Below are 17,748 nucleotides of genomic sequence, written 5' to 3'. Positions count from 1 at the left end.
ATGACATGGTTTCATATGATACTATCATAATCCTTTCCACAGGTGCGAATTAAAGCTCTGAACACACTGTACCAGTTTCCTCTGTCAGATGAACTTACAAGCAAGAACTCAGAAGGAATAAGGAAAGGACTGTTAGCTGCACTGGCCGATGATGATGAACAGCTTGCAGTAAGTTAAACCTCTTGTACTTTACATAATAATCAAACCGCTGCTAATGGACACCTCCAGTAAGCAGACACCTCTCGTACTAGTGGACACTTGGTCATGTTCTCAGCTTCATACAAGCACTATGTTTTGAACCTCCCATAAGTGGTTACCTCTCTTTAATAAGCGGGCACTTTTTCTGATCCTGAGGGTGTCTGAGTGCTTACATGAGGTTTGATTGTAGCGTATGCTCAAGACATAAAAAAGTGATCATTTTAACTGACAATCACAAACTTTTTTAAAGTAAATAAAACTAGTAACTAAAGATTGATTTGAGGATTCAATAAGATTTAGTTGAATATTATGTACATGTAGTCCTGAAATAATTGAAAACATGGCTGTCACTGACTATTGAAATAGCAAATAATTATTTAAAATAAATTACAGACATTTGACTGAAATAAATTCCTGCTATTACAGACTCTCGCCATTAAGGACACTAACACGTCGTTCCAAGGGTGTCCGCAAAATAATGAGTTGACTGTAATACCAACCTTGTATCATCATTTCAATCAATTCCAATTAAATTTTTGTGTATGTTTTTTTCTTATAGGACAAAAGCCTTAAGTTTCATGCAAGAATGTTCATGGCTTCATCTGCCCATGTAACAAAAGAGATCTACACTTGCTTAGGTAAGCTGTCTGTCTTTGCAGTATCTGAAAGCTTCTGTAAGGTTGAAGCCATGTACGGTATGTATACACTGTGTAGCTGTGTGTAGTGTCCTTTCTAGAATCCCACGAACAATTTTGCTTTGCTTGTGCAAATAATGAGCGAGTACTTAACGGTTTTCTTCAGTCTATAGCCCCTCATGCATCAGTTTCTTAGAGGGGTACGCTTTGCGAGATCCGTGATTTGGTCAAAATTGGGTGACGTACAGTTCTTGGAATAATAGATGTAATCCAGTGGGTGATCATGGATATACACTAACTGGTATTGACAGGTGGTCTGTGTAATCTGTGGCTCCTAACTCATGATTGGTATGGAAAAAACATTGATTCATTACAGCAGAGCTATGTACACACTGTATGCACAACCTTGCATGCAACAGACTCGTAGCCTGCATAATTTCCTAGGTGCTATAATCCTATCTCTCCTGGGACATTTGTGCACGTTATCTGTCTTAGTGGTCAAGGTTACCTTGATGCAGTCCCTCATGAATTGCACAGAATTGTGGATTCTTTTTTGTTAATGACAAGTTCATCTAGGAAAAATGAGAAATTTACCGCTATCTCTAAGAAGGGCATTAAAATTAATTACACAGTCAGACAGTGTACTCTGTACATGGCATCTCCATGTGTTGTTATTTCTGTTGATGCTTGTGGTTTCAAACTGTAACCTTTTGCATTTGCCTGTCCTTTCAGCGGAACACCTTTGCTCTTGCTTCACTGATTCTAATTTCCACCGGGTAAACATAGAAAATGGCCTGGACGTGTCCACTAGAAGTAACCAGAGACTGCTCAAGAGAGTGAGTAGAATAAAATTGTGGGTCACCAATTTTGTCCACGAAGTATCAACAAATGGCCATCCAATCCCAGAAAAAACTTACTGCATTTCCCACAATTAACCATTGACCCAGAAAATTGGCCATCCATGCAATAAAGATCTGCTTTTACGAAAATGGACTGCCTTTTCCAGAAATGGTCACTAATCAGTCTTTCACCTCAAGTCCAGTTCATGATGGCTCACGTCTTATGTACAGTATGTTGTGCATTGAATTTGCTTTTGGTTTAAAAAAGATTGGTCAGACTGGTTTGATTTTAATTTAGTTTGTTGGCTATAAATGAAGGGGTGTGCGGAATAAGGCCCTAAGTGACTTTTGATGTAAGGTCAAATTCTCCTTTTATTTCACAAGCGAAAATAAGAAAATTTGGAAGGAGATTCTAGCAGTTTATCAGAAGTCACTTAGGGCTTTTTTCTAGGCACCCCTTCAAATCTGAGACAGAGAAAAACTAATAATAATTATTAGCAAAGACAAATTTAAACTCAAATTTAATTTAACTCAAATTTAAACACAAATTTCAAACCAAAGACAAATTTAAACTAAGTTCACATTGTTTAACAAATTTGTTGTACTTTTTACAGTTTAGGCTACTGAATGAATTTCAACATGAAGTTGCATCTTTCTGGATCAGATATCCAGAGTGGTAAGTTTCTAGTCAAGTTTCCATGTGCTGGCTGTCATCCCTAACAATGACCAGAAGTCATTTTTTATTTCATTTAATTAATTCATTTAATAATATTTTTATTTTTGAGAATGCTTTGATCATAAACTTACGTTTACGCTCTACTTGGAAATACTCTGAACACTGAGCAGCCAGCTGCCTCTAATGGTAATAGTTATTTGTAAAATGTGATTTATGCCCTTTAGAACTAATTATTATAGTTTAACTGCAAATGAGATTAAAACTATAAGCAAATGACAGCTGCTGATACAGTCAACTTCCACTATAATTGGCATAGTGGGAGCACTGCTTAGAGTCCAGAATACGGAGGCTCCATATAATAACAGGAGTTATTAATTTTTCATAATTCTTATTCATGGTCAAGGAGCTTTAAGATAGCTCGATCACGCAAGTTTTGAACAGCACATCCTGAATTTGAATGGCTGACACATACATTTCTATCTTTTAGTTTGTATTGTAACTCTGTAATTTAGCCTTACAGACTGCAATGAGTTCTTAATAAACAGTCATTATTATTATTATTATATTATTATTATTATTATTATTATTATTATTATTATTATTATTATTATTTATTACTGTCAGAGATAACTCAGTCAAAATATTTCACCCATTTACTAGTGGATTAGTTGATTGAACTTTCTAGAAACAGCTGGATGGACATTCATTTGGTGTTGTAAACCATGTAGCAACACACGTGTCCCTGCAAACTTATGGTGAGCCGCCTTAAGTTCGGACCATGATAATGACCTCTTTTAAGTATTGAGATGTCTGCAAATCAGTGGCTGACCATAACCCATAAGTGCACACCAGCCTTCCCGTTCAAAGTGTGAATACAGGTGATTGCTGTATAGACTTGTGTTGTTTGAAGTTACATGCCTACATTTCCATGTTTTCTATTTCTTTAGGTTTCTTGAATCAGTTCTGGACAGTACATTCACTCTCTTTTCTGCAAGCTCTGCTCCTGGGTTAGGATCATCTGATCTGCAGTACATGACTCCTCTACACTTTCTAGCTCTGGTCGACCCAAGGGCAACTTGGTTCAAAACTTGGATGGTAAGATTTGTTACTTAAAATGAGAAGATGATGATCGCCAATAGAAGGCAGTTTTTTCTCTTGCTTGACCTCAAGACAAGAAGCATTTTTCATTCTTTCGAAAGGTGTTACTTTGTAGAGTGATTATTGCCAAACTGTTATAGAAACTGATGATAACCCTGTGATAAACTAGTGTCACATCTGGTCTGGGCTGGGGAGGGGAGAGTGGGTGGAGGAACATGTACTTGTAATAACACAGGTAACTCCTATTATTTTGAAGAGATCTGAATCTAGTTTCCCATGGAGACAGCTTACTAGGACATTGTGCTTTCTCAAACAAATTAATTTTGTTTCGTCGAAATGCAGCAAGACCTTTAATCACTGATTGTGTTATTTTTGTAGCATGGTAATTACAGCAGGACAGTTGCAATTAAAGAACTCAAAAAGCATCCCTCTTTGGTAAGATTATTTGTTGTACCAGATTATAATGTTTGGATAAATTATAGTGAAAATATAGTCAAAGATGTTCTGAGTCATTAGAAGCAGATTTAAACTTGTGTTTATGGCTAATGGCAAATGTGAGATTCACGTTTATATCATCTTGAAATAATCACAAAGATGAGAATAGTGCAAAATAATTCTGACCTTTGATGCCAATGCGAAACTACTCAATTTTACTGAGAAACTGAAAACGGCAAGCGACAAGTGAAGGATAAACATGGTCATTTCTGTCGTTTGCCGTTTGCTGTAAATGCAATTCTAAATCTCTCTAATCTTATATCAATTTTGTTGGAAACTTGACACAATTTAAATCTGTTCTCAGCTCATTCTCTAGCCATGTACTGACTTTTGTTGTTGTTCAATGTAGTTAGCAGATGCCATTCGTCACTGTATCGACTTCTCAAGCACATGTAAAACCCTACAGTCCTTGGAAATGATGGAGCTCAATGAAGACCAAAGAGGTGAGTCCTATTATTAAAAGTGCTGTTTCTTATTGGGAAAAAGACTTTGCCTAACATTACAGTGACCAAATTGCACACCTAGATGGAGATTGACTAGTTAAGATTGATAGGTTTGTTCCTCTTAGTAAATAAACTGAAGACCATTATGTGAGTATTGTTGGAAGTGGTATTGAATACATTACAAAATTTTTGACACTGCCAAGGCCAAGCAATACAGACAACAGTAACAAATTGTTCATAAATTATAATAATAATAATAATAATAATAATAATAATAATAATAATAATAATAATAATAATTTTTTTAAATAGTAATAATTCTTTTTTAAAATATTCCACAAAAATTGCTATTTACAAGTTAAAAGTATATAAAAAAGAGCTATTAAAAACCTATTTACAATTCATTTCGATTAAAAAAGATAATATTTTCAAGCAAAATTTCAGTAATAATTTTTTTAAATATTCAATTGCGAAAAAAACTGAGACTACTTTCAAGCATAATGTTTTTGTAAGGAAAAAGAAAAAAACAAATGTCATGAAGTTTTTAAAATAATAATAATAATAATAATAATAACAGGGGCACCCAACGACAGTTTTCTCTCAGATCCTTTGAAACGCTATTTTAGGCTATCTGGAGAGCCTTTAAAGCTCCGTAGGTTCATTTTAGGCTGCGCTATAATATTTTTATCTGTTTGGTCATTCTAGGGGAACTTGAGTCTTTTCGAAACTACTAGGGCATTTTCGTCCATTTCCCGAAAACCTTAAGTCTTATTTCCTTTCCGAAAATCTTAGCTGACCCTTTTTCGGCCCCGAAACGACATTTTTGTCAATCCGAAAACACTAGGCCTTAAATTTCCCATATCACGAAAGTTCGAAGTGAAAATTCCCCTCAGAAAATTTTAGGGGATTAATTAAGGGCCTTCCGAACAGATAATTTACCGAAACGATCCGTTGGGTGCCCCTGTAATCAGAGGAAGATGATGTCTTTACAGCGCCATAATAACATTTATCCAGGGAGCCTACTTGCCTACCGAAGGTGGTTTTCAGTGGCTGCATTGATCATTAAGTCAGGATAGGTTATAAAACATAGCTAAACTTGAATACTATAGAGAACACCAAGAAAAAAAACTAATACAGATTGCACATGTAACCACCTTCGTGCCAGGGAACACATTTTGATGTTGAAAAAATTTGAAGCAACCTCTATAAACAATCTCAAGCTGCATTGCAACACTGCTGCATGTAGGACATTGTGTGCCTGAGTGTACTACTTGGTCATTTATACATTATTTTTTCTATAATTTGAATGTCTTTGTTGTTGTTTTTTTGTTGGTTGTTTTTTTTTTTTTTTTGTCCTAAGATATAAGGTATTATTTTTCTTATTATAATAGTGATCTGATTTGTTAGCAGATTATGAGAATGATGGGCTGTTTTACACTTCCCAAGACCTGGAGTATATCTACTTTGTTCACTCCCTGTGCCTTCTTGGTAGAGTTCTCTTGTACAGCGGTGGGAGGGCATTTTTCCCAGTGTTGTTACCAGACACTGAAGGTAACTTTTACCAGGATTCCTATGTAATCTCAAAATTGATTAGTGATATCATAAAGATTGCCATTTGACAATTTATTGAAGGCTTGTTTTTGATGACTTGTTTTTGCAACGTGTGAACATTTGCCACCCCTCTCTGGTGGTCTCTTCAAATGACCAGTAAAATTGAAGCAGTTTGGAGAGCGCAATATTCAGCGTTATATAGTTATATCACTACCTTCTAGCACTACTGTAAATAAAGAAATTTTTCTTTTTTTGTTTGTTTGTCTTATTTTTTAAAACATAATAAGGAGATTAACTTCTGAACAACATGTTAATATTTGTGACTGTTGTACATGTACAATGAAGTGATATTCTTACAATTATTATTTCTTTATTAATGTGATTACAGGTTATTTATACCTGTCTTTCAATTTTCAGAAACTGTGACAATTTCCAGTCTTTTGGCTGCATTAATTAGGATTATGTGTACAGCGTTGCCCAGTTCCAGTGCCAAACTTGTCTTAGATGGTGAGGATTTGTTAGTTTAAAGCATAGTTACAACAGCCATGATACCAATAATACTGGTAGTTTAACAGTCAGGATGTCAATCTCGTACCCACAGTCCTTAGTCTCTTTGGCCAGCAGTTGGTCACCTGAAGAGAGACTCTGGGGAAATTGAAAAAAAGTAAGTTTTTGATTGGCTGCTCTGTAACAGCTTGCATTGTTTTACTGCAGAAATCCTGTGGTTATAAAATTCCAGTTTCCCAGAGTCTCTCCTGGCGACCAACCGCTGGCCAAAGAGCCTGAGGACTCTAAGTACAAGATTGCCAGGATGTAAAAAGACCCTAAATCACTCAGGATTTTTGTTGCATCACAGAATATTTATTAAATAAATGTGAAGATTCCATGGTGGGACTGATGACTTGTGTGTTCTAATAAATTTAATTTAGATCAAAATAATAAGGAAACTGTTTCATTTCAAATTGTTACAATATCACAGGATTTGGGGTTTACCCCCTGTCAGGTTATGTAACCTATAATTTTATGCAGGTATGGCCTACCCTAAAGGTTATGAGTTTTTAGTAGTTTTGGCCTGAAAACCGATATATATAGCTTTGCTTGTTTGGTCAAGACTGCATGGGAGTGATTTTAAAGCCAGAAACGTGACAGGGTAAAATGTTCATCATAATTAAATGAAACAAAGAGATTTTGTAGAGAAGTGAACTACCAAATACTCAAGGTACATTATTCCTTGTCATGAAGTGAAAATCATGCATTTTGGTCTGAAATAGGGTGATCTTGATTTGGAGAGATTTAAATGGGTGGTACCCGCACCAAAACTTCCTTGGAGTACAACTCTCTCTCAGGTTGGGCAACTTCAGGGTATTGTTAAATTCCAGTTGGATAATCCAGTTGTCCTTCTTTAACCTCAACAGTGGAATTTCACCCAGGATACTTGGTCTGCGATGTACTTAAGAAGATTGCTTGCTGTACTAATGCTAGTAAAGAGTGTCTCTGTAAGGTACAGTATATTTAATTTTTAAGTATTTCTTTTGCATGTGCGTTGGTTTCTTGTGGGAGTGCATGTTTGTACTATTAATATCTGTTGTCCTTGGGGTCTGTTCTAGCCTGGAATATACATATGGGCAGTGCATCACTCTCATCTTTTTAGTCTTTGAATTCCTTAATGCTTGAATTCAACAAATTAGCTTGTGACAAGTTTTTATTTATTTATTATTGATTTATTACAATTTAAGGGCACAAATATAATGAAAATAAGAAAAATATATATATGAGCCATAAGGATGATCTGTAAAAGAGTCAAGACCACATACAAGACAGATCACCTGATAACTAAGCTTAGGGGGAAATAAAACAGAAAAATATACATGTATATATGAGTATTAATAAAATAAAAGAAACAAACAAAACAAACAAACAACTAGTTATTCAATAAAAAAATCCGTAAACCCCGATTTAAAAATACTAATACTTGTTGCCAAACGGACCTCATAAGGTAGAGTATTCCACATATCCATAATATTCTGTTTACCTGAAACAGTTTCTGTTTTAACCCAAACAAAGGTTAAAATCAGTCAAACATCGGGTTGTCATTTGCTGTAGTTTCTTGAGTTGGTAAATTTAGCACTTACACTGTGCATGTGCACTTTGTAAGTACATATTTAAGTGGTTTTAAATTATTAGAGTAACCTTCTACTTGACTATCATCTCTACCATGCTGCACAGAAACTATAAAAGCCTGTTCTGCATCGGGGAGAGACTTAAAAATCACGATCGTAAGAAAGAAAAATGTGTTTATTTTGTAGGATGCCATTACAACCAGTCTTCTGTCACCTGTGCAGTCATGGCTTGATGTAAGTAAACTCATAAACTTTTCTTGCAAACTTCATTATTTTCCGGTCCCTCTCTGTAGTGTCTGTAGGACAAACTTTATCAGGTCAGTGATTTGATTCCTACCCTCCATTCCTATGCTATGTCTTTCGACAACTGAAGACTCTTTTGACATTTTTTTTTTCTTTTGGACATTTTTTTTATTTATACTCTCCACTCTTACTGTTATGTAAGCACAAAATACAAAAGTTGGAGGTATTAAAAACATAGACAAAATAGGGGAAAGGAGAGTAGAGTGGCACCTCTAGTTAAACTAATACTGTGCCCCTTTAAAGGAAGTAAATTGATAAGAAAAGTACATGTAACTAAGTAGTCACTGAAGACTCTTAACTCGTATCTGAAGGTTCTTGCCATTATTGTCTCTCTTGTATACTGGGTTCTGTAAAACAAAAATGTTGGGTGTAGCCCTAAACAAATCCGAGTTCTCCTAACAGGAGTCGACCCTATGATCTTCCGATTACTAGTTCGCGTGCTCTACCTACAGTATGAGCCACAGGAGACTCGTGGGAGCTACATGTAGGCCATTACATCAGGTTCTGGATTGTTACAATTGCAGCTCACAAGTATTGTTTTTCTTCAGGGTGTCGACAGCTGTGACAGTGCAGGATCTGAGAACACGTTACTGTTGGTAGCTGATGTTTTGGCCACCCTGGCTGTCTCTGAAACTGGGCAGAGACAACTGTTATACGGAGAAACTCAGGACAGATGGCAGAGAAGCAGGTATGGTACAGTGATGCCAAAAACACACTCTGAGAACCTTGGTGTTTAAAGGGGAAGTACCAATGATGGGGTTTTTGGTATCTTTTGTTATAAATAATGATGAATTAAGACCTTCAATCAGCTGCCAAATAATTCTAGAATGACGAGAGGAAAGAAATCAACTCAATTCTTGAAAGAAACAACTCGTGATCTGTTCTAGCGCATTTTGGAAACAAAATGCAAGAACTTGAAAAATCATTAGCCTATTATTTCTCAAGTTTCAAGCCATACCGGCCTACTCTCTCTCTGGCCAGAGGCACTAATCGACAGTTTTATTGCACTGGGGTGATGATTTATAACAAACTTGACAACTTTTTCGTTGTTTCTGTTGACAGACAAACATTTGTGGGTTTTGAAATGACAGCAAATATTTATGTGATACTTCCCCTTTAAGCCTGGTTCACACTTGTGAGATATTGCACAGGCATAAGAACTAGAGTAAACACGAGGACGTTTCATCTATGCTATAAACACAAGCATAAGATTAAGGCGACATATGGACACGCTGTGTTGTTGACTTCTTTTGTTTATAAATCATGCTTGTGCATTTATAAGCATGAGGATATATATAAGCATAACCTCAGGCTGGTTCAGAGTTGTGAAATAAGCTCAAATCGAGCATCAGAAAAAGAAAATACAGTCAACTCCCTTTATTGCGGACACCCTCAGGACGGCAAGTTAGTGTCCTTAATAGCGAGAGTCCGTAATAGCGGGGATTTATTTCAGTCAAACGTCTGTAATTTATTTTTGCCGGGGATTTAGCTGCTGTTCGTATTATCGGGTTATCCGTAATAGCGAGGTGTCCGCAAGGCGAGAGTTGACTGTAGTTTCTTTTTTGCTTGGTTTTATCTCTCGCCGGTTCACACAGGATTGAGGGTTAAGTTAAAACAAGCATGCTGTTTTCTTCTTTGTACTTTAGGTTTTCCCCTGCTCATACGATAGCGCAGTTTGCCAAAAAAGCTTTATCTGACAGGCTACCAGGAGGAACTCCTTCTAAAGCGGTTATCTCTGGGTTTGTGTTCGTTTGTCGACAACTGTACAACACATGTGATGGCCTTATGGTACTTAGTCCTTATGAACTACACCAGTGTGTGGCCAACGCCTGGATTAAGGTGGGTCTGGGGACAGTTGATCACTCCCTCAGGTTTGCCAATAGGGACCTTCAGATTTAACTACAAGTACGGGATGGTTACGAGTACGACTTTTCAGATCTAGTTGCTTGGTTGAGATAAACAATTGTCATACCAATCTTGTTTCTAGGGTCCGACCTTAGCTGCTGGTAATCAACAGGAAGGAGCGAGAGTTCTGGGGAGGTGAAAGTAGCGAGAGTTCTGGGGGAGGTGACTGATTTGAAATTTGAAGGTCGTACTCGTACTCAATATCGTTCTCTGATCTGAAGATCCCTTATAATGTTATACAACATTGTTATTTGCTGTGATCGTGCGAGGTCTCGGTTTTACCCGAGGATGTAGGGCTGTTTTGAGTCTTTTGTGTGTGGCGGACAGGCGTGGGTGTTATCAGTGATCCCAGCATATGAACTCGTGCTTTGCTCGCCACATTACATTTATAAACTTTGAATTTTATAAGAATGGGTTTCCTTACTTACGGAAGAGATGTAATCAACTCAAGTTGCTCCGTAGTATCTTCCTGTGTCACTAATCAAACAAAATTAAACACGTTGTTTTTGGAGAGCTTCGTGTTACGTTTCGAAGTAGCTGCAGTTCGAGGGTCTTTTAATATTCAGTTAGGTTTTCCTCAATAAATTAGTTATTTCGTCGTACTACTGCCAAATCAAACGTCTCTCTGTGCTCTGTTTCTGGTGCCAACAACAACAACAACAATTTATATGAAAAACAAAAGAATGAATGGCTTGTCCCGCAAATAGTTACAAAACCAATCGAGGTGGGACAAGACGAATACAGGAACACTTGGCTTGAGAAAAGTAACAAGAACAAGTTTTAGAAATATGGACATGTAAAAACTTTATGTAGTAACAGATTTAAAGTATTTTACACTAGTTTACAGAATAAAAGTAATAATAGTAAATGGAGCAATTATTTAGTTAGTGCCGGAGTTTTCCTGGTGGGAGTAGACAGAATAAACCGCTTTTTTTTCATATTATCTGACTGATGTTCAACCCAGGTGCATGAAACAGCGTCCACTGCCGAAGGGGAACTGACGTCTGACGAAGCATCACCAGAATTTATTCAAGACGAGGAACTGTAAGTACAAATGGTTTGGCTGGTTTGTTTGTTTTCTCTATTCATTTCAATAGCACCGCTGAACATCTCAATTTTCCATTCGTGGCACAATAATTCTTACGCCCTGTTCACACTAGGTACCCGTGCCAGGGCTCTGTGCCCGGGCACTGAAAAGTACGTCGTAAGACTCCTTGGTGCCCTGGGACCGAGCATCTTCTTATTTGAGCCATTTAGCGCCCGCCATTTTGTTTACTGTATCGTAGGGAGGCATGGAAAAAGCGCGGGAACTGACAAAATCCCTTTCAGACCAGTACCCATGCCAGGGCCCCGTGCTCGAGTACTAATCGTTGAGGTAGTGCGCATGCCCGGGTAGGGTGCCGAGATTTTTGCTTGGGCACCAAAATAAAGCTATGTTCAGACTAGAGCCAGTGCCCGAGAACCGGACCCGGGCACCTAGTTTGAACGGGTCGTAAGTACTAATCTTTCTTAACCGATCTCCAATTTTACCCTATCCATTTAGGTTGGTATGGGAAAGCTCACTGATTGACAACTTGCTGAATTTTGCCGGGACTCCTAAAGGACTGCTGCTTCTACAGCAAACAGGAAAAATGAACGAATGTGTGGCTTATATGAACGAGAGATACAACAAGAAGCTACAGGTGCGGAAGGGTTTTCTGCTGGTGTTTTCCTTTCAAAAAACATACTACATGATATAGTGTCCTGGTGCATCAATGAATTATCTCTCTTACAAATTAATCTGCAAGACCACAGCAACAAACCGATGAGTGATGCCGGATCTCATGTAGATCTGGATTAGCAAATTATTTCAAATACAAACTACTGACGGCACACTGATCCTAACGGCGGTGGTGGCGAACTTGAAATATACATTTTTTTTTTCGTTCAGCCCCCGAGGAAGGTTTGTGTTGGAAACTGAAATATCGGGCAAATTTAAAATATATATTGAGTTATAATTCTAGCCATTTTGTATATTTCAAGTTCGCCACCTCCGCCGTTAGGATCAGTCTGCCGTCTACATTTTGCGTTATCGCTCGTAGCCGGTTTATTTTTGTTAGAGTTCGAATTCAGGAAAATAGGGCGTGCAGAATTGACTGGTTAGTATCACAATGAAAAATGCTCGCGATATTCACCGCCGGAGTCACGTGCAAAAATGGAGAAAAATACAAAACTTTCTAGTTTCCCTCGCAATTGTTCTTTTGGTGGTCACGGAAAACGGCTGTTTAGGAGACAAAACGCTTCCTAACTATGAACACAATAACAAGAAGGTCGGTTGTTATCAACACTGTCGCCTATTTGGCCTTGCACTATGTCAGGCAAGTAATACCTCTCCATTGCATTTGTCAACCCTTATCAATGCGCAAAAATAACGATCATAACAGGTTGGGGAAAAATGGAGGAATTAAGCACCATGTCAGGGAAATTCTAAAGTGGACTTGAGAGCCAGTGAACAGTCAAGGAATTTTCTGATCGGTTTTTCGTTAGGCCTAACAAAGATTTTCTTGTGTGTGTTGTTGACATTGTAGTCAGCCGTTTCAAGTAACATCTAATCGCTTTCTTTTTGCGGTTTGTACTGGGCAGCTTGCTTTATACGTTCGCATGGAAACAAAGTTTTGGCGCGTTTAAACGTTAAGATCCGGCGTAGGAGCCTGCTCCCCAGTGCCCTCGCGTCTGCACCGCCAAACTTTGTCAAAGTTCCTTAAGTTACGCAGGCTGCTTTACCACAAAAGCATTCATTATTTTGGTCAGTGAAAAGTTACGGATTTTATAATTACGTGTTGCTGCAAGGAAAAGATGTTAATTCTTTTTGTAGGTCAGCAAGTGTGAGAAGTTTGGCTACGGAGTGATGGTTACACAGATTGCCGCCACAGCTCCGGGGATGGTTGCATTGGAAAAGAAAGGTAAGAAATAGTGAGGAATAGTGACAGCTGAGTTGACTGTAACTTGTGATGATAGGAAGATTCAGAATCGTGTTTACGGCAAACGGCAAACGTGAGATTCGCGTTAAAGAGACAGTGTCACCTATTTTAGTGTTACTTTGAATGGCCAAAAAGCATACTTTAATCAATGGAATCTTTAAAATAACGGTTCAGTTTTGTTAACAATAACCCTACTAGTGCACAGAAACTAGCATTAGTTATGTTTGGCTGCGGATGGCTCTGATGGAAATGGATTACAACTTGAAAAAGTTGGCTAATTTTTTCAAGTTTTTGTGTGTTATAGAAGTCGCTAAAAAGTAGTTATAGTTAGTTCTTCCTTGGAGAAATCCCTTAATATTTTCTTCCCGGTATTTTCTTGATAAAATAAGTACATAGATGACAATACCGCAAACTCGACTGGTGATTTTATTTGTTTACGATTTTGAAATGACCTTCACTGGCTGGTGAAGAGCGCTTGTAGTGTGAATGAACCCAATTCACGTCAAAGTTACCAGGGAGTGCTTCCCTTAGGGCACCGCATATGCTGATATGAAATGCGCGTTTCTTCCATCGCATCAAATGACAATCATATCACCGGAAACGGCGCGAAAATCGCCGGCTGTTCAAACGGATGATTGGAGATCATGCTTAAAATCGCTTTTCAAATCGCACCAAACTCCGAATACTCGGTTAACTAAAATTTGAATACAAAATCATGCACCAACTACAAACTCGACGTGGCTACACTTGAAATGATCGTTCCCGGCGAAAAAGCTGCATGGTACCGGCCAATGAGATGCCGGAGACGTGACTACAATGGGTGATAATTGTTATACTGTCTTGAAGTTTTAGGGCCGTGGCTTAAGACAATCAGTGGGCCTCCAAATCTGTTTATAAGTGGTTTATTTTAAGTAGATAAATAGTTTTCTAGTCTGGGATGCAAGCCTTTTTGTTACTGTCAGCAGCAGCCAATGTTTAGATATGATTGTTGGCAAAATTGAAAATGGCTTAGAACGTGGTTTTGTTAAACACCGTCTTAACTGTCTTTTAATAACCGACCCGTACTGTTTATCTTGTCAGGGTTTCTGAAGCGCCTGGTGCATGATATTTGGACAGTGTTTGAGGGCGGACAGGACAGGAAACCTGCTCGTCCAAGAATAAAGCATGTAGACAGTATTGACAGCAGAACATACAAAAAGGTTTGTGAAGTGCATTGTTCGAGTGAAAACTTGAGATTGGGGAAAACGGTTTTGACTGGCCATAGCCGGTTAACAAGAGGACAGGGATAAATAAACCTTACAAATGCGTGACTTATTTACATCATTCTTCAAAAAAAGTCAACCTGTCTTGTTGTTAAGTTTTGAACGACTCGTAGATTTACACTAAAACAATTACATTATTCGCTCTCAATTTCTATCGTGTCATTGTTGATTCGGGCTTTGCTCTCATCAACTATCACGCGATAGAAATTTCGAGCTCATAATCTAATTGTTAAGTATAGGAAGTGCCTAAATTTGTTAAAAATAAAAACGTGAATCTGTCTTGTTGTTAAGTTTTGAATGACTAGTAGATTTACACTAAAACAATTACATTATTCGCTCTCAATCTCTATCGTGTCATTGTTGATTCGGGCTTCGCCCTCATCAACTATCACGCGATAGAAATTTCGAGCTCATAATCTAATTGTTAGGTATAGGAAGTGCCTAAATTTGTTAACAACAAAAACGTGAACCTGTCTTGTTGTTAAGTTTTGAACGATTAGTAGATTTACACTAAAACAATTAGATTATGAGCGCGAAATTTCTATCGTGTCATTGTTGATTCGGGCTTTGCTCTCATCAACTATCACGCGATAGAAATTTTGAGCTCATAATCTAATTGTGAAGTATAGGAAGTGCCTAAATTTGTTAACAATAAAAACGTGAATCTGTCTTGTTGTTAAGTTTTGAACGACTAGTAGATTTACACTAAGACAATTAGATTATTCGCTCTCAATTTCTATCGTGTCATTGTTGATACGGGCTTCGCCCTCATCAACTGTCACGCGATAGAAATTTCGAGCTCATAATCTAATTGTTAAGTATAGGAAGTGCCTAAATTTGCTTGTTAAGTAGCCACTTTTATTTGCATTCGTTTTATTTTATTAGTTTTTGTTTAATGAAAACCAGTTAGAATGATGTCTCACCGGCCTTACTGACTTAATATTTATTTATTTATTTATTTATTTATTTATTTATTTAGTTAGTTAGTTAGTTAGTTAGTTAGTTAGTTAGTTAGTTAGTTAGTTAGTTAGTTAGTTAGTTAGTTAGTTAGTTAGTTAGTTAGTTAGTTTTTTATTTATTCATTTATTTAGCTAGTTATATATTAAATTCTAAAGTAATTGCACAATCTTGATCAATCTTATGTATGACTTGTGTCATATAAGCCTCTGGCTTCGGCATCTCAACATCGAATTATTACTTATTACTGTGCACTCTCTTGTATTGTTGTTATTGTTATTATTATTATTATTATTATTATAATTATTATTATTATTATTATTATGTGCAGTTGATAAACGTATGGAATAGAACCACATAGGGCGCGCAGCGTAACCTATGCGATCTGAAGGAACTATAAAAAGAAAAACTGTTGAGTTGCTAGACAATCTAAAGCTCTCTAATTATTATTATTATTATTATTATTATTATTATTATTATTATAATTATTATTATTATTATTATTATTATTATTATTATTATTATTATTATGTGCAGTTGATAAACGTATGGAATAGAACCACATAGGGCGCGCAGCGTAACCTATGCGATCTGAAGGAACTATAAAAAGAAAAACTGTTGAGTTGCTAGACAATCTAAAGCTCTCTAATTATTATTATTATTATTATTATAATTATTATTATTATAATTATTATTATTATTATTATTATTATTATTATTATTATTATTAATAAAGAGCATACCGTATCATTTTATTATTTAACTATAGGTTATGATGATAATTTTCAAAAACGCAACTGAAAGTGGAGATATTAGAGGGACTGAGAATCGCGTTTACGGCAAACGTGAGATTCGTGTTTGTGTTTTCTTGAAGAAATGGGTACATAGATGAGAATAGTGTAAAATAATTCTAACCTTTGATGCTAACGCAAAACAACTGAATTTTACTAAGAAACTGAAAACAGCGAGCGACAAATGTAGGATAAACATGGTCACGTGTTCATTTCTACCCTTTGCCGTAAACGCAATTTTAAATCTCTCTTATATTTGAAAACAGCGATTTATCGTTTACGAAACAAGACTCGATGATTTCCTGCCGTAAGAACGGTCATTAATTGCAAAGTGTCATTCTTCTTGTCACAGTCTCTGAACAATCTGTTAAGCGTGTTATCAGCGTTTCCTGCTGTGTATGAAGTCCTTGTTGATGCGTACCGGCCTTCCACGTCTAGTTCTGAGATGGAAGAGACCATCACTAGCAGAGAAGCGTACTGTCCGCCTGTGTGTATTATGGTGAGTACGGCAGCCTCCAGTCTTGAAATAAATGAACGTTTAATTGTTGAAAATACAATCTAATTTCAAATTTTGTCGGAAAACATGGAAATAATATGACTTTGTCGTTCAAAACAGGAATTGATTATCGCCCATTTTCGCTTTTACTTTACCCGGGCGCCACCATGTTGGATTTTATGACGTCATACGGTTACCCAATTGTTTCACACCAAAGAACTTCTGCTTTCTAACAATAGCGGCAACTGTATCAGGTCATAAAATCCAAAATGGCGGTGCGCGGGGAATTTAAAAGGGAAAATAGTCGATAATCATGTCTAATTTTTAGCACACTTCAATGTTGTTGCTACTTTTCATACTAAAATTTAGAATTTAGGCATTATTTCCAACAATTTACCATGAATTTGTTGTCAGAGTGGAGGTTCTTCCGATAGGCCCCGTTCAAAGTTGTTCCATGTAGCTGAGACAACCGACCCAACCCCCCGAGCTACGTGGACGAGCGAGGTTTCTCCTTACTTTTTTGACCAATGTAACTAAACCGTTTGTATGAGGATCGTGAGCTCGTCTCAAGAGGGGTTGCCTTGCCTGGGAAGTCGGGTATCCCTGGCACTGAGGTGGGACGACTCTTTTGTGTGCCGTCCTTCGTTTTAAAATGAGTTTTGCAGAGTCATTTTACATCCAAGTTGACTTTTGGATAAAAGAGTCTGTATTGACTTACTAAAAAGAAGAAAACCAAAGGGAAAAGGCGCGCTGAGGTTCTGAATGTGGTCATAAATAATTGGATAGGAGCATGTTTGACTCGGTCAGCGTTTCCCTATGTTGCTTTGAGTGCCTTGGGACAATTTTTCTCCACGTAGAAAATCACATCCTCCTTGTACACCGTTCTTCTCTAAATTCAATGCAGCTTAAGCATCTTTCTCGGTCCACAGGATTTTGTTGATCGTTTCATAATGATCGACTCTGAAGAGAAGATCCATTCATTGTTCAACTTTGAACAGTCGCATCACTTTGGTCTCAGG

The 17,748-nt window shown here is 37.2% G+C and overlaps 1 protein-coding gene across 2 annotated transcripts in view; it reads left to right on the top strand.

Annotated features, from left to right (window-relative positions):
• Positions 1 to 17,748, top strand: part of LOC146453115 (protein broad-minded-like) — a 43,173-nt gene that overhangs the window by 5,905 nt on the left and 19,520 nt on the right. The window contains exons 6-24 of one of the 2 annotated variants that reach the window (XM_085097033.1): positions 43 to 168; positions 758 to 836; positions 1,566 to 1,669; positions 2,287 to 2,348; positions 3,296 to 3,443; positions 3,825 to 3,881; positions 4,291 to 4,384; positions 5,792 to 5,935; positions 6,353 to 6,442; positions 7,351 to 7,436; positions 8,242 to 8,289; positions 8,907 to 9,046; positions 10,005 to 10,197; positions 11,228 to 11,307; positions 11,807 to 11,945; positions 13,118 to 13,205; positions 14,304 to 14,422; positions 16,586 to 16,732; positions 17,659 to 17,747. In XM_085097033.1, coding sequence (XP_084953159.1) covers positions 43 to 168; positions 758 to 836; positions 1,566 to 1,669; positions 2,287 to 2,348; positions 3,296 to 3,443; positions 3,825 to 3,881; positions 4,291 to 4,384; positions 5,792 to 5,935; positions 6,353 to 6,442; positions 7,351 to 7,436; positions 8,242 to 8,289; positions 8,907 to 9,046; positions 10,005 to 10,197; positions 11,228 to 11,307; positions 11,807 to 11,945; positions 13,118 to 13,205; positions 14,304 to 14,422; positions 16,586 to 16,732; positions 17,659 to 17,747 — 2,033 coding nt within the window. The remainder of the gene's footprint in view (positions 1 to 42; positions 169 to 757; positions 837 to 1,565; positions 1,670 to 2,286; positions 2,349 to 3,295; positions 3,444 to 3,824; positions 3,882 to 4,290; positions 4,385 to 5,791; positions 5,936 to 6,352; positions 6,443 to 7,350; positions 7,437 to 8,241; positions 8,290 to 8,906; positions 9,047 to 10,004; positions 10,198 to 11,227; positions 11,308 to 11,806; positions 11,946 to 13,117; positions 13,206 to 14,303; positions 14,423 to 16,585; positions 16,733 to 17,658; position 17,748) is intronic. The other variant, XM_085097034.1, reaches the window with a different exon arrangement.

Source organism: Pavona decussata, unplaced genomic scaffold (assembly GCF_977016875.1).
Source record: "Pavona decussata unplaced genomic scaffold, jaPavDecu1.1 SCAFFOLD_353, whole genome shotgun sequence".
In the NCBI taxonomy this organism is placed as follows: Eukaryota; Metazoa; Cnidaria; class Anthozoa; order Scleractinia; family Agariciidae; genus Pavona; species Pavona decussata.
This window is presented reverse-complemented; position numbering and strand designations above follow the sequence as displayed.